The following is a 25,360-nucleotide window of genomic DNA, read 5'->3' as shown; positions in this document are numbered from 1 at the left end:
GGATACATCGCTTTCTGGCCATGAATCATCAGGGTTTATCCTCTGGGCACCGTGAACATCTCGATTTCAACCCTTCCTCCCTTGGGGAACTTTGATCGTCTGTACAAAAATGTTACGGCACTCCATCCAATAATGAAATACTTCAGTCTGGACCGCAGTCAGTCAGACACATTTTTAATGGTTGACAGAAATCCAAGAAGGAAAGATCTCTTCCATTGATCCCAAAATATTTACCAGGTTTGACAGAGAATGTACAAAAAGCTTGAAAAGTATGATTTGCCGTCTTTTATTTTATATATATCACGGTTTGTGTGTGATTTAAATTTCATCTGCCTCATTTGGATGCACTCGAACAGTTTTAAGATACAGAATATAAGATACCACAGCATCAGTAGCAGCAGCAGCAGCAGCAATAGAGTCTTATTTACTAATTGAATAGTGTGCTAGGCAAAGTTTTCGCTACAAGAGCCCAACAGTAATTCTTTGTTTATGTCCCCATTACTTTTTAATCACCTCAAACCATCATTGAGATTCCTGGAGCTAAGACGTTGGAGCAGTTCAAGCCAATAAGATGGTCAGCGATTGAGTCGGTCAATCGCTGATCATCTGGTGCTCCTCAGCTGGTCTGCTCCTTTTTTTGGACCAGCATGTCATTTTAAACATGTCATGCTGTAGAGAAGACACCGACTGTTTGCTCAGCTGTGGAGCTTCACACCAACATCTGGGCAGAGTGTCTCGTTAGCCTTACACAAGCACAGAACAGCACTGAAAAGCCAAAGAAAGAAAAAAGGCAGGTTTCATCTGGCCTCGGCAAATAAAATCCAGCCTACAGGTAGGTAAGGTGAGGAACTACGGGGTTTTGCCATGTGCCTGTGGCCTACACTGAACATACTGTGGCGAGGAGAGACATTTTCCGGATGCATCTGCACGTAGGTAGGCAGTGTTTGGAGAGGTCACTTAGGGCAGGGTTTGGTATTTGCAGGTCATATTTCAACAAAGCGGGGCCACGTGAGAGCCGGCAGGGGCGCATCAGAGGAACGTGCTCGGCCCGAAAGAGAGCGCCTTTTGCCGGTCGGTTTAGGCACGGAGCAGAGAAATTCCTCAGCCGCTCTGTCATCCCGTTGAGACTGAGAACAGAGCTGAGGTCAGTCGAAGACCGGCGAGGGTGTGTAGGGCAGACATGCCGGGCTGCTTCCTCAACACGGGGCAGACGTGGTGTCGTAAATTTGTCCAGTGAAAACTGCATCGGTGGAGTCATCATCGAGTGGGACTGATGATGAATTATGTTTCTCTTTCAAGCTGGGTGGTATTGTCACTTGGGTGGTATGTGTAGGGATGGCCCAAAGGATTTGTTATTCTCTGATTGCTGAGCCACTGTACTGTCTGTAGGCGCCTCATCTCTCACCTCAAACTCTCAATCTGTTTAGTGCTGCTCCGGCTGCGTTAAGAAAAGTCACGGCCCTTATGGGAATTTCATGTAAACAGTGCTAACTTCATTTTGAACTCATAAAGCATCCTCTTCGCTAATGGTTTGACTTCTCACCTTGCTGCAGTGATGTGCGGGTCTGCTCTGGGAGTTGGACGCAGCAAATCAAAAAGTCAACAATTACGGTGGAGTTAGCTCACCGGCCAGGCTAGCCAGTGTTAGCAATATCAGTTAATAACACATTACGCTGTATAAACACCATGTCCACAGACAGAAGTTTGACAGTACTGTGAGTGTGACTAATTTAATAAGTCAAGAATAGACATACAGGCACGTAATCTGATATACACTGACATAATAATTAGACTGGCTTCAATTAAAATGATTCAAATACCTGTCAAAACGGCCTCTAATGTCAGTAATAATGTACCTACTTAACTTTATCTGTGCCCTGATCTGATAATGGTGTTATTCTGGTGACTAAACACCCATAGCCGGCCTTTATGTTTCAGTTACACGTCATTATGTGGAAAGCTGCTCCTGTGCTTTTCGGAGGCAGTTGGATCTATTAGCACCTAGCTGTTGTAGCTGCCTCTGAGACATAGGCAGCGGTTGTTCGGCGTGCTGTGTTTTTTCCATCCAGAGCCTGAACAGATCAGGAAACAACAACACGCTCTACCGGACACCATTCAACACCTGTGACATCGACAGCATCCTGCTCACGCTTTATTTTTTGGGTTGATGAGTCAAACAGGACATGGCGGTACTCAGAGCCGGTGTTGTTCTTGGTTTGAATCTCTGTCTGACATTCCAGACTCACTCCAGTATTTACAAAGACGCCACGGCCAGCGGCTCAGAAGGAGAGCCTTGTGTCTCATAAGATTCATAGGCAGGGCGTGCAGAAAGTCAGAGTTGGACGGCAGGACGAGACATGGCCCTTCTCAAAGCCCATCAGGCTTTAGGTACCACAGATGGTAACTGAAATCCAAGTTTGGAGACGCTACACTGACTAAGGATTGATCGTTGTTTGGTAATTTCAGCTTGGTATTCATAGAGTGATCTGAACTCTTCTTTGTTCTCCTAAGACATTCAAAGTAAGAGCTCACTCAAACCAAGCAGATGAAAGAAATCATTCTTTTAAAAACATGCTTTTATCTCGCTGGCCAAGTCTTTCTTTCGATCAGGAAGCAGGAGGATGTTTGCATATTGCATAACTGCATATAAACGATGCCCCCCTGTGTTATCCACAGCCTTGGAACTAGAAATTACAAAAAGTTTGAGTTGTGAGCTGTTTGGTGATGTTTTCAGAAATGGTGGAGGTGTGTGGTAAAAGAAAATATTGTAATTTAGTTGTTTGTCATTTTCTGCCTATTTTGTTAATAAGTTTGAGGAAAGCACACCCCCAGCAGCCTCAACCTTTAACTGTACATTTGCCTCTGTGTTGATATGTGCGTTTAACATAAGCATCTGGATTTGTAACAGTATATGTGTAGTTTTTTTTAAGATAATATAACATATTTGATTATGTTTTTAAAAACTTTGATGTGAAAACTTTAGATTGGGCTTGAATGTTACTGAACGTTAGCTTAGCTGGAACATTATCTTATTTTGAATAATAGCTGTATATACTTTGTATTTTGTATCTTGTTCTATTCCTGTTTTTTTGCTTCTGAAAAATGTCTGTACTTGCACGTTAAGCTGCTCACTTGTGCCTTAAATTGCCCCCCGGGGACAAATAAAGTTTTCTGAATCTGAATCTGAATCTTAACTGGAATGTTAGCTTAAGCCAGCCAGCTACCACTGATAAAAACAGCTGTAATTCAACGAAATAAGCAGTTGAACAGAATTGAACATTGTTTCTTTGCAAATAATTGCAATAAATTGGAGACTGAACCACACAAGAACAATGTGTTATGGTCCTGGGTTTCCGGGTGCATCCAGTGCCTTGTTTTTTGTTTTCTCTTTCCCTGCCTTCTCTCTCCCTCTGTCACTCATTAGGCTCACCTGGCGGGAACACCTGACTCAGCTGTGGCCTGTCATCAATCAACTCTCTTTAAAAGCCTGGCCGTGGCTTCCCTCCAGTGCTAGATAAGTCTGCATGTTACGATTTGTGCCAGCACTCGAGTCTTGCCTTTCCAGTGCCTTTTGTTTGCCCTTTTGCATTTTCGTTTTTTTACTTCCCTGATGAGTTTTGAGTTATTGACTTTAACACGCAGTGGCTTAGTCTCTTGCTTTTGGGTCCGGCCTCCGGCTGGGCAGACTATTACACAATGCTTTTATCTGAGTTTCTTTTGCATGGATCAACAACTGTGTTGACCTGTAGGCTACCTGCAACGTAGCTTTAGCATTTGTCTTTTGGTACAATATCAGATCTGTATGGACATTTTACACGACATTATTGTCATGTTTTGTTAAATATTAGCTTAACTGTAATATTAACGTACTAAGCCAACCAGCTACAACTAATAATAAAACATCTTGTTTTCATCCAGCTCGTTGTTAGCTTAATTTAACTGTAGTGCTATCTTAATTTAAAAGTAAGATTAATTGGTTAACTTTTTATGAATGCTATCTTAATTGAATTGTTAGCTTAACATGACTGCTAGCTTAACTTGAACCTTAGGTTAATGGTAATGTTATCTTAAATTCAGCGTTATTGTAATATGAATGTTAGCTTAATTGGAATGCTAGCCTAATTTAAATGTTAGATTAATTTGAATGTTAGCTTGTTGAACATTAGCATAATTGGAACTTCAGATTAATTTACCGTTATCTTTGTTTGAACGTACTTTGAAGGTTAACTTTACTTCAGTGTCAGACTGACTGGAAAGTTCATTTAAACGTTAGCTTATTTAGCTAGCCTACTGTTTAACAAAAAATGAAGTTGCTGGTTTGAAATAAGTGGCTTTGGATTACTTCCTGCATGGAATCAGTATTTAAGAGTAAAACAATTGTTGAGTATTGAGTGTTTATCTACGAGCTGCAGTGCTAAAGTGCTAAGCTAGACCGCTGTAGTAACAGTAGGGGTCGGTATCCTCAGAGTAAACTGTACCCGTCTGGGTTAACATTGAGCTGGAAGCTGACATTTTATAGACGCAACAATTATTCGAAAATAGATCAGTATTTATACATAATACATAATTTTTCACTTGCCTCTTGATCGCCATTTTAACACAAGTACTCAAACTGCTTAAGGTTGAATACGCAGACAGTGAGTGACAAAGTGGCAGCTAACAGTTTTCATGTGTCATCCTCCATCTGTCACTGCAGCTCTCCGTCAGCGAAACAAGAACAAAGAGAGGCCGGCGTGTGTTGGAAGGCAGATGGGCTGTAGCGTTTCTCCAAAGGGAGGCGGTGCGGTCCGATCGCAGCAGAAGTTTTCTGAGAGCAGAGTGGTGAAATTCTCAGACAAGATTTAAACAAACAGAGAGACGGAGGCTGGCCTGGCCGGCCTGGCTGGCCCGGGACACGGCAGCGAGCAGCACTGACAGAATAAGGCCATGAGAGATCACACACTGCCATCTCCAGATCAGCCCGAGAAGTATTTCTACAACTTTCCAAACCACTCTTGCTTCAGTCAGGCGCAGTGAATGCATAAATCATTTTTCCAGAGACAGGCGGTGATCAAATGCTGGATTTTTCTTTATTATTATTTTATATTCCAATCTGGGACATTCAGAAGTCAATGCAACTCCACGAGAATCAAATAACTTCAGATTGATTTGTATGAGAAAAGTGCAGGGGAATTTACTGTAAATTTAAATATATAGTAAACACTGGGTTAGGTAGGTAGTATCCAGGTGGGTATAAGCTGCCTGAAAGTTTTTTTTAATTTTCTTTTATTTAAAAAAAATAGTAAAAAATAAATTAATACTGTCATGAAGTATGCAGATGATGGTTGTTGAGTATCAGTTCGTTCTTCTCGTTGTTTGTCACACATCACCAGGCTCTCTGAGGTTTGACTGCCACTCCTGAACGCTCCCGTGCGGTCACAGGTCAACTCTCGGGGGGAGTTTTCCCTTTGGAAATATCCCCACCTTCAGGCCGGGCTCCGTTTCCACCAGCTGACAGCTTGTCTCAGTGGCATCAGCTCCTGCTGGAGAACATCACAGATCAGAAAAAAAAAAAGATAATTTAAATTCATAAGCATTCTCAGTGAACTCAGACTCAATGCTGCTCCCAAATCAAACACTGCACATGGAAACTTCTTCTCAAGGCTGTTCTTGCAGCGTCAGACGGAGTTTTAATCTGTACTGTACTGAAAGTAAAACTGTGCGTGTCCTTGTGAGTCATCTCCCAGCTTGTGAAGCAGCTCTGTAAGTCAGGTTTTTATCAAACTTGTAGCTTCTGCTTTCTCTGTCTTTGAGAAACTCACATTAAGTTTTAGACCTTGAGAAGTAGAACACTTTTGGGAAGCGGGGGTGTGGGGTTTGTGCATTTGTGCAACATCTCTCTATGGTCACGGGTCATGGTCAAATTTGTGTAAAAGGATAATCCCCCCACCCCCTGCACCCATTGTCCAACCAATGAGTAACTTCTGCTGCAGCAAAGAAACAACCACAGAATAAAACACAAAAGCACATGAACACATCTCTCAATAAGCATTTTAGATTTGTTTCTTTTTGAATACAAATCGCCGGCTTTATGATTAACATTGAGTCTGCTCATTTTCATGTTGTCAGATCAGTTCTACTCTAGTTTTAAGTTAATTAGTGGCACATTAGCTAATGAATCAGAATCAGAATCAGCTTTATTGACCGGTAACTTTGCTCTCTTGTACAGAAACACACGGAACTTAAATAAGTGAAAAAAATAAATCTCAATCTGTACACATAAAATAAAGGATAAGGGCGGATATATACAACGATCCAGGGTTTTGTACAGTGAGTATATACAATAGTGCAGAGTTATTGTTTATTGAGAGCGACAGCCCGGGGGAAGAAACTGTCCTTGTGGCGGGTGGTTTTGGCGTACAGTGCTCTGGTTGTGACCAGGGTGTGAGGGGTCTGTGGAGATATTACTGGCCCGCTTCCTGACCCTGGACCATAATTAATGGTGATCTATTAGGCTATTGGCGTATCCAGACTCAGTTCTTATCAGAATATGAGTTCATTCATTACGGGGCATGTTTCAAACGATACAGAGGAAAAAAATAAAAAATACCTCTACTATTTTGTTTAAAACAGATTCAACTCAAGGGATTACATGTATAGCTATGTCACTCTTACTCTACTAAAAGCCTGTCCAAACGATTTGATAGGCCCGGCAGATCTTTGTTGGAGAGTAATCAGTTCCTATAGAACCATGAATTTATGGATTTATGGTATCTATAATATATGAGATAACTAATAATGTTGATGTTGAATAAAAAAAGTGGAATTCATTTACTTTATCTAAAATAATAATGATACATTATTAGGGTTTGTTTGAAGGTTTGAAACTACTGGTGTGTGTGTTCGTGGCCTTGTTTTGAGAGTTGTTAAGATTTGGTTTAAGGGCTAAAGGCTACAATTTGGTTATGACTAAGTTTGGGGCAAGATGCAAGGGAATGGATTACTTAATGGAAGATCAAATACAACACATTGATCTGGAGACTGAGGAAATGTTTTTCCGGTCCTCGCTTCTGCGTGTTAATATCATGTAATGTGAATGTTATGCAATATATTTTCCCCCTTTCGATTTATTTTACGTTCCTGCTGTGAATTCTCGTTCTTTTTTACTTTCATGCATCCATTACACTCTGTACTTTTATCCCAGGTGTTTGTGTGTAATTGTGAACACCTTGAAGACTGGTGAGGAAATTAATAGAAACCGATGGGAACACAGGGGAAAAGGAGCCGAGGGGGGCGCACATCACAAAACATCTTGTTTGTTTTTATCGTTTTAACATTGAACCGTCTCTAGGTGACCAGATTCAGATGATTCAGGCCTTTAAAAGATGAATAGGTTGGATGTTTCAAAAAAAAAAAAAAATAATTGAAAGGACAATATTGAACAGAGCAGCAACTTTTTGCTTGGGTTGAATTAAACTCGCGATTCAAATAAATTAAATCTCAAGTACGTGCACTCCGCCGACCCCATTTCACGAGCCTGCCAGATTCAACCTGAAGCTGCAACCTTGGAAGCACGTCCCTCCGCTGCAGTATTATGTGGAGGGCTGCTTTCCTGTGCGGCGGTGCTCCTCTTTATATGGACATCACAAATACATCAAGAGTTTGTCTCACTCTCTTATGGCACACGGCCAGGGGCTTTATGATTAAAACCAGATTGTGCTTGCCCAACTCGGAGAGCCCAGAAAAATAGATTGCAGTTCTGCATACTCTGCACAAGAGGGAAGTACAGAAACGTGCACGCCTGTCCCTGCAGCATCTGCAAAGGTGGACTCTTAACCGCGTGGATCTGCTGTTTAATTTTCCTCGTCTGCCAGAGGGACTTTTTTCACAGATGTCATCTTGTTATTAAGTCTGCTTCTAGTTCACAGTGAGTAATGATACATCTGACTGTGGCACGAGAAGAAAGCTTCAGTTCCTCCTCATCAATCCCGAACAGTAAATTATGCCAATTCTTAGTCAGAGCTATGATCATCCTGTAAATCTAATCACGCTTCTTTCCGTGTGTGTCACATGATTGGAGTCAAGCGGCTCCTGCCAAGTCTGAGTTCCCTCGAAGTGATGACTAAAGTTACACTGCAAAAAAAAAAAAAAAGTCTGTCTAGAAAATTTTATCTCTCTTCCTTTGGATTCAAGTGATTAAAACAAAAAAACAGATCAAATAAAAAGTTTTCATCTGTTTGAAATAAACTCGACTGATTCTGAGAGTTGCGTTTTTAAACGTGTAAAAGCCAGCGACTAGTTTTGCTTTGCATGATCAGAAATCCCCCCAAAAAGTTGCTGGTAAGAGTAGAGTTTCACTTCAGTGAATCAACTTCTCTCGCCCCGTTGGCTGATTATAACCACATGTGTTGCTAAACTGAAGAATGAACGCCGCTTTCCCCGTCTCCCAGACACATTTTGCAGTGTAGAGAAGACTGGGAAATCATGTGACATCAACAATAGCAGACACATCACGCCCCCTCACCGCCGCCCACACACAGACACACACACACACACACACACACATCAAACACATACAGCTTTCTTCTTCTTTTTTTTTAACTGGGAGGGACGCTGCAATCCATTTACTGACTTTGAACACTACGCTGCCAGTAAACAAAACAAACGTCATCAGCTGCAAGCACTGACGGAAACATCAACAGTGTAAAAGGAGTTAGAGGAGGGAAGGGGGGGGTAAGAGGAAAAGTCCATACCATGAGTTGTTCCCCTGCCTGGTTCCTCTCTGACCTCCACTCACTGCAGCAGGGTCTCATGTTTCAGGCCCCCATGGCACTGGGGCAGACCACCCCCCCTCCTTTACACCATGCTGGTGCTCTGGCGGCCTCTCCCAGCGTAAGCGGGGGTCCTCACGGGCTTCGGAGGCGGGTACGGGCCCTTCCCACACCGACCGTTTTGGGGATAAGGTGGAGGCTTTTGAGTTCTTGGATTGGAGGTGCTGTTCCCTATGATGACCTGAGGGTCCAGGGTCTGTGGGCGGGGTTCCGGTCGGGTTTGGCCCGTGTGGTTGGAGTCTCTGGGTTTGTACAGGTGAGGCGGGTGGCCGTTCACGCCCGGCCTTTCGTGATCCTTGATGAGGCTGGGCGGGGTGAAGCGGCTGGTTTTGACGACCGACGCCATGTGGACGGGCGAGGGAGAGTTCGTCCTGAGGATGATGCGGTCCTCGTGGACGTGTTGCGACGCCTGGACCGAAGCAGGCTTGTGATTTGACACAGGGGCCGCCGTGAGTTCTCCCGAATGAACCGAGTCGTGAAAGTTACTAGATGACCCCCGAGTGATGGAGGGTGCCTCCTCGCTGAGGTCGATGGTGGCTGTGAGGCGATCGATCTGCTCGACCACCTGAATGATAACAGAGAGAGCAGTTAATACCACACTGCAGGTACAGTAGAGGTGCTGCTTGCATAAATATTGCATTTAGTTCAACTTTCTCCTTCTACTCCTCTGCAGTTCAGACGAAAACTCTCTCTGAAACCATCTCCACATGCCGCTTCATTTAGCAAGTACATTAAAAAAATCGTACACAGAAAAAAAAGTGTGTAGTTCAGGTATCTGTGAGCCATTTGGATTGATTCACAAGACTCAGGGAAAGTTTCCAATATTTCACCAAGAGCAAATATTAGATGCACATTTCTGCGACAGGACTTTTGTCTTTCTAAACTTTCTTCTCACATTTATCTTTTGACCCATAGACGAGGACCTGGCCCCATCTAAAAGGAAGATAAACAGTAGCTCCACCTTCAATAATAATAGCATGCTACTTACGTACATCAGTATTAGGAATGAATTAGTGAAACACATGATAATGGCTTGAATGTAGTAAATTGAGACCATTACACTTTGAGCTCTGCTACTCTAATGTGTTATTGTGCTTTTTACATTAATACTTAATCATGGTGATCTGAGTAGTCTTTCATCAGAGTGAAACTATTTTTAGTCGCTGACTGAGGCATGAATCAACAATTTAACCACCAATCACTCACATCCAAGCTGTTTTATTTTTTGTTTCTCTTTTGTTTCCAACTGTCTCACTTCACAATCATGGAGGTTTTTATTTGTCACAGTAAAATGCCGGGTCCTCGCACAGAGGCATTCAGCCGTGAATCAAAGCCAGTTTACAGCTGCATGCAAAATGGATACTGTAAGAGCAAGGCATAATTTAGTAACAGTCTCAAGCCAGGCTTTTTAATGTGCCGGCCGGAACGCTGCCAATTTCGGCAGCGTTCTGCAAAAGGTCAGTGCAAACCGTTCTCAATCAGTAAGAGATGATGAGTGAGTCCCAAACAATGCAGTCAGCATACACACACACACACACACACACACGCGCGCGTACACACACACAGACACACGGCCTGTGTCAAACTGTTCTGCGCTGTCGCTCATTTTGTCAGCATCAGAGCTGCGTGTTAATCGTTATAAATGTCACGGTATCCGGGGCTGAACTGATTAAAAAAAAATAAAAAAATGTCTGGGACATCTGCACCAGAACCAGACCTCATGATCAGACACCTCCTCATGCACACGTTAGGATTAAATGTCTGTAATAACAGGCCGGGCCTACCTCTTTCATCTCGACGTGAACTTGCTTCAAACCCCCCAACACGTCCTCCAGATCTGTCACCACCTGTCGGATCTGATCCCTCACAGAATCCTGCCTCCTCTTCTGCGTCGCCACCTCCAGTCCCTGGCGCTGGTGGTCATCGCTGGCTGTCGGGTTGGAGCTCTCTGCACTGGTGATGCTGGAGGAAGGGACGATAGACGCCTTCCGTCTGCTCTGGCTCAAGTGCTTCTGTGGGACTTCAGTGGGGAAGAAGCCTTTATGAGAGCCACCGCATCCGTTAAATCCCTCCTGTGATCCACCCTTGGGTCTGCCCCAGTCCTGATGGCTATCTCTTTCCTCCCCACAGTGGCCGTTCGGCACGAGCAAATGCCCCGGCAGGATATTGTGCAGCTCCAAATGATATTTCTCAGAGGTGCATCCACAGCCTTCCTCCTCATCCACAGAGACGTACCTGACTGTCCTCTTGTGTCTGTAGCCCTGACCTTTGACCTGAAGATGAGGGAGAGGATGTGGTATCCCAGTGTTAAAGGGGTGTGCCCGGGTGTCGCTGGGCACCACACAGCCACACTGTTCTGTGACACATGAATAGTGTCTCACCCCAGGCTCCGGTGGGTAGTTCCACTGGGCAGGGTCCAGCTCCCAGGGGAAGACTTGGCTCAAGTCATCCGACTGGCCGTAAGGGCCCAACCCCGCAAACACAGGCCTCCTCTGTGGGCTGCGACGACCGCTTCTCTCGGCTCTGTCCACTGCGAAAGCTCTGCCTCCTGCGTCTTTAACCCGAGGAGCCTGGGTGTCTCTCCTGCCGTCCAGTGATGGGTGGTCCGTGTGTCTGGCTGATGCTGGTTCGTAACCCAGCCCACCATGATGGCCGTAGGGCTTCTGATAGTGGACGCAGTGCTGGCAGGGGCAGGGGCCGGTGGCGTTGCTGTGCTGAAGAAATCGGTGGTGTCCCGTTGTTTGTGCGCCTTCTGTGTACATGTCCAAAGACGTCCAGAGACTTGTGTAGAAAACGCCTTAGAAAACAACTGGTTTCCTCCCCTCCCAGCTCTCTCCAGCCCAGTCATTCACTCGCTCTGTTTTCCTCATCTGCTTCTTCCCACAAGAAAACTTTTCTCCGGTTCTTTTTTTTTTTTTTTTTTTTTGCTCTCTACCCAAGACTTCTCCCTCCCCTTCCTTCCTGTCTGTTGTTTCCCTTCTTCTTCTTCTTCCCTCCTGTAGTTGTTAATCTCTGCGTCCGTACTTTCCCCAGACCCTCTTTCTCCTACTTCTCCTAACTTTTCCCCTTCTCCCTCCTCACCCTGTAGCCCTCTCTCCTACACGGGGCCCCTCTCCACCTCCCTCCCTCTCTGTCTCTCTCTTTCTACCTCTCCCGCCTCGTTGTTCTGTCTCATTTGCTGCTGCAGGCTTCCACTCTCTCTCTCTCTCTCTCTCTCTCTCTCTCTCTCTCTGGCAGTGTACTTCCCGTTTCCTCCCCTACCCTCCCCTCCCCTCCCCTCTCCCGCTCTCCTCTCTTTCTCCACCTCTTACTCCGTCTCTTGCCTCTGGTATATTCTCTCACATAGTCGACTGTACCTGAATTTGAGAATTCCTTCTTTCCCCGCTACCTGTAAATCCAGCCGCTTTGAGAGACTCCTCCGATAAAGGACTCCATATGGGTTTTCTGTCTCTCAGAGAGTGCGTGAAAGAGTCCCGGCTCCAGTGCTGAGCTCATTAGCCCAACTCAAGCCTTTGCACTCTGCAATTAAACGCTGCCTGGGATTCCTCGGCCAGAGACTAAGAGAGAGGAGGGGAGGGGAGGAGAGAAGCACAGGGGGAGGAGGGGTTTCTAACAAACACAGACAGGGGAGTAGACAGCACTCTGAGTCAAGGAGACAGAGCCTATGCCTTTATACAACTCACTTTTCTCTACCTCTCGTTCCAACATTGTCCTCCCCTCTTTTGTCCTTTGTCACTCCTGTCATCGCCACTCCATCATTGTCTCACGTAAAGTGACTTCACCTCAACAGATGAGCACAGCGTCACTCTGCTGAGGAAACCACAGGCGGTATAGCAGCTCAGGAGGGAAGTACGAGTTCCTGTCAAGTCATACAATACCGTTTAAATGCCATTTGAATGGCACGCTGTCAGAAATGTGTCCAAACGATGTTATATTTGTCATCTGTTTTTATTTTAGATCAGTCCCTTCTCACCGCCGATAACCATAATCTCCAGATGAATGGGACCAAAGGGGGAAAAAAAAATAACAGAATAAAATTAGAAAGGCAGGATGAGCAATCAAGATCTCTTCCTCTCTCTCCAAAATAGCATAACGCGTCTCTTTGTCCGCAGCGGCTGAAGACAGCTGAGCGGTTATTTCCAACGAAAATAAATGGAGCGTTGGAAACAATGGGTTGTAAAAAAGAACTACTGAGAATAAAAGCAGAGTAAGATGAAGGGGATTCATCCGTCCCAGCAGGAGGATGAGCAGTCCATCCACAGCTGCCGGGAAGGATTGTTGTTTCTAGATGAAATGCAGCTAGGATGACTTTATCTTAATGTACATATACATAATCCTACAGGACGTGTCACTGCATGCACAAACTGTTTATATATTTACACCATGCACTATTTAAGATAAAGTTGTTAGAGTTGCTCTTGGTGCTGTAGCTGAGTAGTTGCTGGTGAGTAAGAAATCTTCTGGAAATCGCTTATTAAATTTTTAATGTGCTAAACCTGAAATCAAACCCAACACACAGCTTATAAACTTGACACGGTGGACAAACTAGAGGAAGCAGTACTTTATTTAAACATCCAGCATTTACAGAGCAACGTGTGTTTATTTGTTTGTGGCCACCTACTGAATATGAGTCCAGTAGTGGCTCTCATGTTTGCTCTGGTTTGGTCTCCACCAAGCAACGAATGGAGCCAACTCAAAGTGAAAGAAAACTACAGTTCCCCAAATAGCCCCTTGAGGCAACCACCATAGGCCACTATCTACCCAACTTTAGGTCTCTGTAGCCGTTCATTCATGACACGTTTAAAATTAATTATTATAGTGAAGGGCGAGCTACTTCGATTGACAGGTAGGTGCAAGTTGCTGGCTGTCACCTGCCTCTACGCCCATATTTGAATTTGTTCAGGCACCACTGTCTCCACCAAATCCTGGCTCAATAGTAAAATAAAGTGCTTTATTTTGTCATTATACAACGCACATGGTTACATTACATGGTTGGATGGAGGGTTAGTCCTGAGCCGCTGCGACCGCACACGCCGTCACTGTGGGCCAACTTCACCCGGCGCCTAGCACCCATGTTTTTGATGATGGGAGGAAACCGGAGTGCCCGGAGAAAACCCACGCAAACACGGGAGAACATGCAAACTCCACACAGAAAGGCCCTGAGAAACGAACCCTCTCCGTCCCTGTTAGGCACCAGCGCTACCCACTGTTCCCCTGTGCCATTTAGTGGCTAAATGTTCTGCTATATCCACCAGCTAGTTGCAAACATTGCCAGTCTCTTCACTGTGAGAACCCCCTCTCACATGCAAGTAACCTTGTTGATTATAAACCTTATTGATGAAATTTTAATAGCTGCATTAAATATCTAGAAGTATTGGTTTTTATGTTTTGGTTTCTATAACTAGTTACTGATTTGCACCATGTCCCACAGTGGCCCACTGCAGGATCTTGGCCTTTTCGCATCTATGCTCTCAAACTTTTTCTTTTTCACATTCTCCTCAACCACCCATATTAGCAAAGTCGCAATATTTACACCTGAGAGGCAGGTTTTGGGATGTTTTCCACGCACTGCACCTTCAGCTCTATCCGTCTCATACATATGCATCCGTGCAATCCAGACAGAAAAGACAGAAAAAGTCGATAAGGGGAGAAAGAGCAACATCTCTGCTTGTCATCTTAATCCCAGTATTTCTCAGGGGGCTCCTCGGGCAGATCCCCGTCTGTGAGCTGCAAAAGGAATATCAAAGCTTGTAGTTGTCACACTCTCTGCAACCGTACACATAGTAGGTAGGTGTAGTTTATGTGTGCGTGTTGCCTCGGAAAGTTCCCCAGCTTGTGCGGCTCTTACGTCACAGTGTTTTTTCTCAGGCGGCCTGTGACCGGAGGGCGACCACGGGGTGGAGAATAAGAGCAGCGCTTCACCAGCTCTTCCACTCTGAACTCTCCTGTCTTCGCCACGGTCAAGATGACCTAATTAGCCCATATGAATGCTTCTGACTGAGTCTATAACAAGAGCTCAATATGGTGTTGGGGAAGTGTCAGATGGCGTGTGGCCCATTTACCCTTCTGCTCGCGAACAGACCGAGATATTACCAGCGCACAATATGGGAAGTGTTTTTAATGCACTAGTGTGAGAAGAGAGGCTGTATGTGATATGATTAATGTTTTGTCTGTGTACTTGTACTCTACAGGACAGTTTTAGCCTCATTAAACTAGCTGCCAGTGTTTTGTATTGATTTCAAATTCTTTTTAATTACCTAAAAGCTCCAGAGTACATTGCTGAATGTTTAAAGCCTCATTGTCCCTCGGGAAGTTTTGCAATCATCAGAATACGGTCAATAACCAACCTCTAAATGAAGCCAGAGCAGAAGGAGATAGATCTTTTATGGGCCACCTTATCATATCGAGTAGAATAGCGAATCTCATTTGTGTAGTTTGGGCTTTTTCCTCGATCGATAGTTGATAAGTGTCTAAAAACATTCTCCTTTTATAAGTTGAGGCTGCAATGTGTGATTTCCTCATTATGGGGCTTCTGTGTACTTCCGTGTGTGAAATGCACTATAAAAATAATCACCCCTGCAGTCCTTATAATGTATATGTCAACAGTTCAACCCCATCTGAGGACACTGGCTACAAGTCACCTCCTGCTTTCATCCCTTAATTTCCAATCTATTCCTGTTATTAACAAAATAAATGGAAGCAAATGTTGAAATTAAATCAGTTTACTGCGTTTTAGCTTCCTAATATAAAGCCATGGACATGTTAGACTGCAGGAGAAAAAGGCTTCCCGCCCTCATGGTGCACACATATCTTCAAAGGCGATAGGTGAAAGTTTGTATACTCGTGCTGATATACGTTTCTGTATCGTGAAGCTTTTGACCGTATCACATCATCGGCAACAGCAGATGGAGTTCATCCCGTTCTCGTAAACGCACACACAAAAAAAATGAAATCTGAACGTTTCCGTGTCCGCAAGAAAACAAACTCCATCTGCAGAGGCGGCGATCACGGGTGCTCGAGCTCCGGCGCAGCTGCTAAATGGACCGTGTGGTTCCATTGTTTTCTCAATTGCCGTTCCCAAGGTCAGGAATGAACTTTGGACCTATTATTTCCATACCATACTTACTTTTACTTTTTCTTTTCATTTTAGCCCAAAGGAAATGCCGGAATGGCGGCAAATACCACAACACTGGCAACGTATCGAGTTAAATAAGGAATCTGACCAAACTAAATGAAAAGGAGATTCAATTTAAGCGTTTAAAGGTCAATGTCAAGCACTAGTTTTCCTCATTCAGTTACAATAAACCCCATAGTAACACAGAAATAGAAATTTTATAGTTTTAAGCTGATTTAACTCCATCTCTTCTCAGAGGAGTTAGAGTAGCACATCAGAGCTGTGAGGTTTTGACAGTGATGCGTGTCATTTTCTGAAAGCACCACTCCCTCACCTGTTATTGCTCCATCTGGATGCAGGTGTACATGAGTTCTATACAGATATCAGGATGTGTGAAGGCTTCAGAGGCAACATTTTCTAAATACAGACGTTCATTCATTCATTTTCTGTGACATCTTGTCCTCTGGAGGGTCACGGGGGAAAGGTTGGAGCCTATCCCAGCTGTCACAGGGCGAGAGGCGGGGTACACCCTGGACAGGTCGCCAGTCTATCGCAGGGCTAACACAGAGAGACAGACAACCATTCACACTCACAACTACGGCCAATTTAGAATCACCAGTTAACCTAATGAGCCTGACTTTGGACGGTGGGAGGAAGCTGGAGTACCTGGAGAGAACCAACACAGGGAGAACATGCAAACTCTAATCGATAATAATAATAATAATAAAAAAAGGTAGATATGGGTTGTTCCCTCTCTCTGAACAGACACAGCTGTGTGCCCTATTTAAGACTAAAATCAGTTCATTCATGCAGCAGCTTGAAACAGTGCTTCAATGTACACTGAATGTATAAAATATGAGGAGCAGCAGCGAGACATTGCAGTTTCGTGCTTTTTCTCTCCAACCACCTCCTCCTTCTGCTACAGCTTTAATAAAGATATTTGTTTTCGTGCTATTTAAAATGGGGAGAAAAAATAAAAGGCCGAGCCCACTGCGTGCTTTAATGAGGAAGAACAGTGCTCCTGCGTCTGCGGATGAGGTCAGTCTAATTTCTCTCCTATTGAGACAAGATTGTTGCGTTTTCAGAGGAGCCACCATCAGCATGAAAAAGAGAAAAAAAAAATCCCATCTAGCCTTGAAATGTGATTGAAATTTTTTATGGCAAGAAACTGAATAATGCGCGGCTAGTGACGTATGTAAAATGTCTAAAAATGGCACGATTCATTCTTAATCATGCAGCTTCCTCAAGGTGTCTAAGCGTCCAACAATCCTTTAAAGCAGGGCTGGATCCACTTAGACAAGAGAAAGTGGCCAAAAGAAACTAACGTCAGCTGAAGTCAGGAGTGATGTCTCCACCTCGAGACAGTGACTAGTGACGGTGTTGGAGCCTATTTTACAGAATGCCAAGTTAGATCTAAACATGGAGTGAGGTCATATCTTATATCAGCGTTCGCCGTGTTCGTGCACGTCCTGCTTTTAGGGAACACAATGGTTACGTTGTTCCAAAGAGGATTATAAAACAATTCCTATTTCCAAGCCAGGAAACCAAACTGCACCGTGGTGCCACTAAAACGCTGCGTCATCCTATTCATTCATGAGATAAGAAGTTATTCTCGGTTCTGGGATGACATTGAAAGCGGAGAGATACGGCGTTCTCGTTTTTAAAAGGACGAGAACGCAAATCCCTGATTCTTTGTCCAAGGCTGGAAAATTTAAACATTTATTTATGCATTTTCCCTTTTCCCTCATTAGAATAAGAATTCAATTCATAAGCTTTAAGTCCTTGAGATGAGTTCCCGTGTTCAGTTATTATTACATGTCACTTATTTCGCAATACACTGCACAGTCGGTGGATCTGTGCAGACCGTAAAAGACCTCAGGGTGCCGTGGCTAATTTGTCTTTATGTGCTGAGCATCAAGGACACCACACGGGAGTCAGCTGTTAAGACATGGCCTAAAAACCAAACGACAAAGGCAGAAAGAAGCACTAATGGACGGGATAATGACCGAGGAGAGCGAGGGTTGCCTTGAGAAGCACAGCTGAGGTGGCACACAGAAAGCTGTTGCCATGGCTGACGGTAAGAAAATGGGAACAAAATGACTAATTTTGCCCCGTTGGCGTGAGACTGCGCTTGCCGTGGGGACAAAGTGCAGAGTGGGAGAAAAGGGCTTGTGTTTACCTGGCTCTTAAATGGTGACGAGGGGGAAGAACAGACGGGGGTAGGGCACGGGAGGGGAGCTTTATCAGCTCTGCACTGGCAGCACATAAAGGACATGGTGCCGCAAAGACCAGTTCATATGAGGGGGTCAACCACACTAGACTACTTCCTCATAAATCTAAAATTAAAAACATTTTCATGGATGAGACAGAGATCACTCTGGAAATCCTTTTGCAGCAAGTATTTATAAATCTAATCCTTGCACTTTATGTTTGAGGACCACTACATGTAGATCATTTAATTGCCTAAGTTTAAAAAAAAAAAAAAAATATGCTCTAGGAGTGGATAAAGACACCCATGCTGGGAGGTTGATGAGGCTGTATGTGTCGCAGAGCCTCGAGCCAAATGACAATGTCAGCATGTTAATATGCTCCCAGTGACAATGCTGACTTTTGCAGAATGTTGAACCATGCCCACCAGCTTAATTTAACATGTTAGCACGGCCGGTAATTGACACTGATGGAGGCCGCTTGGTTGGTCGAACACGGGGACATTAAACTGCGCGGAGTGTGCCACCATCCCTAGAGTCTGCACCTCACATTATTACGAAAACACGTCACTAGTGCAGCTAAAAAAAATAAATCAACTCAAGATCCTCTCTGACATAAACAAGTTCAAAATGTCAAGAAGTGTTTACCAGTACAGACGCAAAGTCTGCAACCCTGTCTGTATAAAAAATTCAACAGTCTGGCTCTTAGCATCACAGTATTTTACATGGGAAGTAAACAGTGACATGAAAGCCTGGCCTGGCGTCGTCTCACAGACAGGGACTCTGAATCCAAAAAGAGGAGCGGGCTGTCGGACTTCTTTTCACTCAGATCCGACCAGCAGTAGTAACATACACCGACCCAGATAAGCCCGAATCACATTGTTCATTAAACGGTGCCACGCCGCAGCCTTTGGTCATTAGTCCGGTGCTGATAATTTTGAAATGAACCCCTGCCATAATCCATCAACTGCACGAGTACAACATTTAATTAAAGGCCGGCAGAAGCATTTGGATCCTTTACAAAAGACGAAGTTAGAAGTAAGAGCAGCCTATTGGCAGGCTTCCACATATTGAAATGGAAGATATCCAGGTATTGGGGGAATTAGAAGCTTGTAGAATGGATATAATTACTGCAAACATCCTTACTGTAATACACATTAAGCAGTCTCTAGTTCATGTGTAACTATTATTGTCTTCCAGGCCTCCCGCAGTTTTAACGTGGTTTCAGTTCACGGCCGTCCCTTCGCTCAAGAGTGATCTCTCACGACTGCCTGCAAACACTTGTTGACTCTATTTTTCCCAGAGCCGTTCAGAGGTTTGCATTTCAAAACAATCAAGATCCGGAGAAAAGTCAGAGTTGTTGGTGAAAAGAGGGAAGTGTGGAAAGCGCTAGCTTTTAACGCCAACTGTGAAGCCTCCAGAACTTCACATCCTCCCATTAAAGATGAACAGTAATGCACTTTAAAGCGGAGCACCGAGGGCGAAATCAAAGCTGAGCTCAGCTTGACAGCCTCTCATCTACTGTGTTTAGATTCACATGTGTTATGATAATACTTGAAGATAACGAGTTTATGTCACAATCATTTGTTTCTTCAGACTTAACAGGCATAAAAATAGTATATAACTCCATGTGAGTGCGGTTCAAGTGGCTTTTTTTTTTATTGTGCAGATAATGGGAATGTAGGGCAGATGGTGAACAAAACTCCTCTTGTGATGAACTGTGGAGCTATTGAGAGCAATAGTTTCTTGGTGAGACCATTCCTTGGTCCACGACTAATCTGAGGAGAAGCGTGCCAACATGGATCAGGGATCATTAAAAAGGGACGGTGACCTCTTTAGAGAAAGTTTTAAACACGTCCCCATCTAACCTCACAGCTATAAGCGCTACTGATGGTCAGTGACGGTGTTAAAAGAGCTTTAATTCTGAATAAAGACGGACGGTCTTTAGAGACAGGACCTCAGCTGAACCAGCTCCAGGAACAGCCAAGTCTGGGAGAGCGGTTTAACACACTGTGCTGACGCAACGTTCAGTCTTGGCTAGGGCTACGCGACCTCTCCTATTTTGCTAAGTGGCAGTGTCTCATTTAGAGCTGCAGCTCTCATATAGCATTGTCTGAGAGAGATGAGTCTGTTTTTGTCCTGTAAATCACTGTCAGAGCTGCAGAGGAGATCATACAGGGAGCTTTCAAGGCTCAGGTTCAGTTCCAGACTAATAAACTCCTTCAGATTGAAGCAGTAATTCTCTAGAAGCAAAGACAAGACTTTACTTGACAGCGTGGCGTGTCCTCAAAGAGCGGGTCTCATGTGATCACGTAGCAGGATTAGCCGATCAGAGGCTTTTTCAGAATAAGCCTTGTCCTACTGTTTATTTACTCTGTTCTCAGTGATCTGCAAATGCATATATGATTTTAATTTCATTTCACAGGGAATTTGTGAAAGCACCGATTAATGTGCAAAATGAAAATCAAACACAATTTCTCGCGGCGTAAGAAAATTGAAAGCGGTGGAAGTAATTCTGATCATCGTCGATGCGGGACACCAAAGAAAACACACAGTAAGCCTAATTTAGTGATTAACGGACGGTGTGGATATTAGGAAGAGTTGTGGTGTCAGGCCACACACAGTTTCTCCCAAATCAAATGACTTGTAGCTTGGACATATGCAAACATTGAATATTAAACTGTCTACTTGCGTATAAAAGAAAAAGAATAAAAATGCCAAAAGGAGAAAATTGTGCGTTTCGAGAGCGTCATTTCAAATGCATGAAAATCGTCTCTTTTTCTGTCATTGTGCACCAGCTGCTGGCTCCAGTCAGAACAATGCCTTTGCCAAGAGTTTCTGGATGAAATGGCTTGTAGTTAAGAGTCACATTTCCTGCAGCATATAGACCCATTTCAGCGCTGGTTTGAGAGATTTCAATCGTCCCAATCGTTCCTTCCTTTGCGGTAAATCTCTTTTTAAAATAGGTCTTTTGAGTGTTGACATCACAGGTCACAATACATCCAATGTTTGCTGTATTCTTGCTGAAAAAATGACTAAATGAGTTGGGAGAATTGAACACAGTGCAATGAAGCTACTGAGGAGGAACTCACTGCTACAAAAAAAAGGTGCAAACATCGATGAGACAGCTAAATAGCATATCGATCTCTAAAGACAATAATTGTCATTAAATGGTGCATAATAAGTATTTCTAGCACACCTTTACCTAGCTCCAAGGTGCATGGAGGAGGGAAAGAAATATGAAGTGGACAAAACATGGAACAACTTTATTAGAAAGGCGCTGACCATCTTTAAGGGTAATTACTGTTTTTTACAACCTGGACCTTATTTCTGGCATAAAATACAATTGTTTACTCACCCATATAACTTTGGTGTCATTTAGAGTCGTTCAGAAGATATTTAGATCCAGCGGAGCGACGCGTATATCCATATAGGGGGAGTGACTGGGGCACCGAAACGCTGCCTCTAAATAACGCATTATCTGCCGCGAAACTAGTTAATTTCACCAATATTTTGTTATGATACGCTAGTGCTATTCCACGTTGAGTCCGGAGTTACCTGTTATCATCATTCGGGGTCTGTAGATTGACCTACTAACTTCTGACCTGGATGATGTCATCTCTGAGCGCCGCGCTTGTTTACCTGTAAGTTGCTACTGCTAGTTTTTTGCAACATGGCTGAATATTTTTCCAATTCTGAGGTTGTGGACGACATCTTGTTTATGACAGGCGTCCTTACCGCTTTGAGCCAGAGTATACGGATGAGGAGCTCGTTGAAAGGAGGATGCAGAGGCAGGGAGAGGAACAGCTGGCCTAAGAACAACAAACTGCTGCACGTCCGTGAATAGATAACAGGTAGCTCCGGACTCAACGGGAAATAGCACTAGCTTATCATGACAAAATATTGGTGAAATGAACGAGTTTTGTGGCAGATAATGCGTTATTTAGAGGCAGCGTTTCGGTGCCCCAGTCACTCTCACTATATTGATATACGCGGCGCTCCGCTGGATCTAAATATCTTCCGAAAGGACTCCAAATGACACCAAAGTTATATGGGTGAGTAAATGACTGTATTTTATGCCAGAAATAAGGTCCAGGTTGTAAAAAACAGTAATTCCCTCTTAAAGGACAACTCTGGTGCAAAATAAACCTGGGGTTAATAACACATGTGTACCGAGTTCGACCGTTCTCTGGTATTTGTTTTCATGCATTTGTTTTGTTAGTCAAATGTGACCAGTTTTCTTGCAAACCGCTAATTAGCGTATAACGCTAGCCTTCGGGCACACTTACACATAAAAAGAAATCGCTATTTCTATACCACTAACAAGGCTCACAATATCACCACACTTACACGGTAGCATAACTAGGGTCTCTACATGTAAACCGAAGCATTGAGAACTTTGCAAGTATACAGGCAGTTTATTAAAAAAGGAACACAGTACCGTTCATGTCTGGCTCGCATATCCAGGCGGGCGCCATCTTGGGGAAACTGAACTCTCTTCGTTCAGTGCTTCTCTATGCTCTCAGTGCTTTCTTCCGGCAAACAGACAGTTCAGTTTCCCCCAGTGACAAACAACAAAATAAACACATTTAACTGTGAACGAACTGACAAAAGACTAAAGGATAGGCAGGACCGTATCTACGCATGAGAAATAATGTGGGAGCGAGACACAGGTGAGACCGAAAATCCAAACAAGATTACAGCAAAACTCGATCTCAGGCCTGGAGTTGTGTGCTTTATGATCTGTGGAGCTGCATACTACTCATCTGTGGTCATGGCCTTGTCAAGCAGCCCAGTCTTCATAGCCTGCAGATCCACCCTCCTACCTGAAGGCATCATTCTCCGACCTGCCTTCATTTGCAAACTACTTACATCAGCTATATCTTGTATTTGTGTGATGATCAGATACTTCATGTACACTTTAGTCAGATATATCTTTATCTCGTTCCTCTTGCTGCTCTCTTTTCTCTCGTTATCTGTCTCTACCGGCCCAGGCCTCAAGCAGATGGGTCCCTTCCATATGAGCTGGGTTCCCCTCAAGGTTTCTTCTTGTTAAAGGGGAGTTGTTCCTCGCTACTGTCGCCTTCGTACAGTTTCTGTTATTGTTGAAACTTAATGACATGTAATACTGTGACACAGTCGTCTGGATCTGGGGCGGAAACTCACGTATGTGTGTATGCGTGTTTCCTGCTGGTTTTAAATAGTAAAGGTCTTCGGTCTCTTGTACACAAATTGCAAAACAGGCACCAATAATGTTTGTCTAATGTTGCTTCTCGTCCTACAATAGACTGTCGACCAGTCCAGGGTGTACCGCGCCTCTCGCCCAATGACAGCTGGGATAGCGACCCCCGCGACCCTCCAGAGGACAAGTGGTTACAGAAAATGAATGAATGAATGAACATATGTGTCTCAGATATGAAAACTTTCCACGTAACACTTGACTTGATCTTTGACTTTTGGACCTACATGTTGTTATCTCAAGTTCTAAGAAGATGTGACGGACATTTTCCAGCTCTTTCTGATGTTTTTTTTCTGAACCACTTGATTAACTGACAGATTAACTGATTATCAGTATAACTAATTAATATTCACGGAGATAATATCTTGTCTCCTACCGAGGCTTCAGTGAAACTCACAGGAAACTGACTTCGCTATCAGCTCATCAAAACCTCAGCCCAGACTTCCACGGTGTATTTTTATCATCATCTCCGTTTTAGAGCTTCACTTAAAATTTACTGGCTATAATTAGCGCGTCTGCATTTCCTGTGTGACACCACTCGTACCGCAGAGAGGAGAGTTGGAGCTTGACTTGACAGCTCGGTATGCACAAATGCCACTGACCCCGCCAAACGCCGAGAGGGTTAAAGGTCGCACGGCCATTTTCAACATATGTTGTTTTGGGGTTTTGTAGACAGCTGGATGCCTACTGATGAGGGTCAGGGATATCAGGAGTGTTCTGCAGCTACAAACTAAGTAAATAAATATTAATTCAATCTCTTGCAGAACTTTAAAATATATATATATTTAACCCTGCAGGCATGAAATTGATTGAAATGATCTCTTGTGCCCCTGAAACAGATTCTCATCATGATCAATAGGTGGCACTCATGATCCTTGACAGTTCTGCAAGGTCTGTAGCTGAGTCGATAACAAATCAAATTTTCTCTTCACATATTTCACTATTTTCAGCCTCTTTTCATTAAAAATATATTTTAAATTTGGTAATATTTTTGAATAATTCCAATCAGAAATTCTGTTGCTTTGCTATTTTATTATGCGAGTCTGAATGATCCCACGGAGCAAAACAACCTTTTCTGTCACAATACGCCGTCCGTCTCTGTCCTTCATTTTAATTCCCATTCCTGGCAGCTGAAACTCTTATTCAGACATTTATCACCTCCAGATTTGATTAATGCAACAGCACCCTCTACGGCGCGTCCTGCAAAGTCCTGCAGTGCATCCAAAAACCTGCTGGCTGAGTGCTCTCTCTCTTTCTCTTTCGCTCCAGCTCTATTACATTACTCTCGCCCCCCCGCCCCACCAAAAATGCCCGTTGGCTTTGCAGATAGACTCTCTCCGCAATATCGGTGGCCTTTTTGACTCTATCACACACCTTCCCTCCTGAGCGGCGCCAAAGTCCAGGGCCTCGATGCCAGGACAGAAAACACTCATCTCTCTCATCTCCCACCTTTAGTCAAACTATTAGCGGTGCTCTTTTCTCTGACATAGGGATCGTTTCGCTTCTTAAAGTCTGATTTGTTCATCCTTTTTTGGTGAATGTCAGATATTTCATCGAAGGAGACCAATTGTCATAACCTTAAAAAAGGCTACCCATCATACATTAGGATGCCAATAAATAGTCAGTATTTCCGGTGGAGATTACACAGGTTTAGAAATCCGAATCGCATAATGATATGAGGCTTTATAGGTTTGTTGGACATCAAAGCAGTTAAAGTCCTCCAGCCGTAGCTGCACATAATGGACAGTCAGGCTTCTCGGAGCCAGCTAGCCCATTAGCCCGGGCTAATGCACCCAGGACTCCCCGCCATGCGCTGCCCATCACTCCAGACTGGATCTGGTTTCACACAGAAACCGCCTCATCTCTTTGTGCTCGGGGGCAACTCTCGCTCCAAAACAACGACCCCCTGAGAAACCGGCTGGATATGATACAGAGAATGTGCTCTTTCTCGCCCCTACTAATACGTTTGTATGTATGTGTGTGTGGTAGC

General features: G+C 44.0%; 1 protein-coding gene across 2 annotated transcripts; it reads right to left on the bottom strand.

Annotated features, from left to right (window-relative positions):
• Positions 1-4,216: 4,216 nt before the first annotated feature.
• LOC311488833 (uncharacterized protein) lies at positions 4,217-11,942 on the bottom strand. 2 transcript variants are annotated; one of them, XM_084545684.1, is made up of 3 exons: positions 10,595-11,942; positions 8,733-9,375; positions 4,217-5,522 (listed from the first exon to the last, which is right to left on the bottom strand). In XM_084545684.1, the coding sequence occupies exons 1-2, from the start codon at positions 11,570-11,572 to the stop codon at positions 8,836-8,838; spliced, it is 1,518 nt and encodes a 505-aa protein (XP_084401810.1). In that variant the 5' UTR covers positions 11,573-11,942; the 3' UTR covers positions 4,217-5,522; positions 8,733-8,835. The 2 variants fall into 2 exon arrangements, with proteins under 2 accessions (XP_084401810.1, XP_084401811.1); XM_084545685.1 differs by having other exon boundaries at positions 4,217-5,519.
• Between the last annotated feature and the right edge of the window lie 13,418 nt (positions 11,943-25,360).

Source organism: Chelon labrosus (assembly GCF_963514085.1).
Source record: "Chelon labrosus genome assembly, chromosome: 6".
Taxonomy (NCBI): domain Eukaryota; kingdom Metazoa; phylum Chordata; class Actinopteri; order Mugiliformes; family Mugilidae; genus Chelon; species Chelon labrosus.
This window is presented reverse-complemented; position numbering and strand designations above follow the sequence as displayed.

Coding starts and splice junctions, on each gene's coding strand:
- LOC311488833 (XM_084545684.1), bottom strand. CDS start 11,572: ATGTACACAGAAGGCGCACAAACAACGGGACACCACCGATTTCTTCAG. Junction 9,376..10,594: donor TTCACGTCGAGATGAAAGAG/GTAGGCCCGGCC, acceptor GTTATCATTCAG/GTGGTCGAGCAGATCGATCG.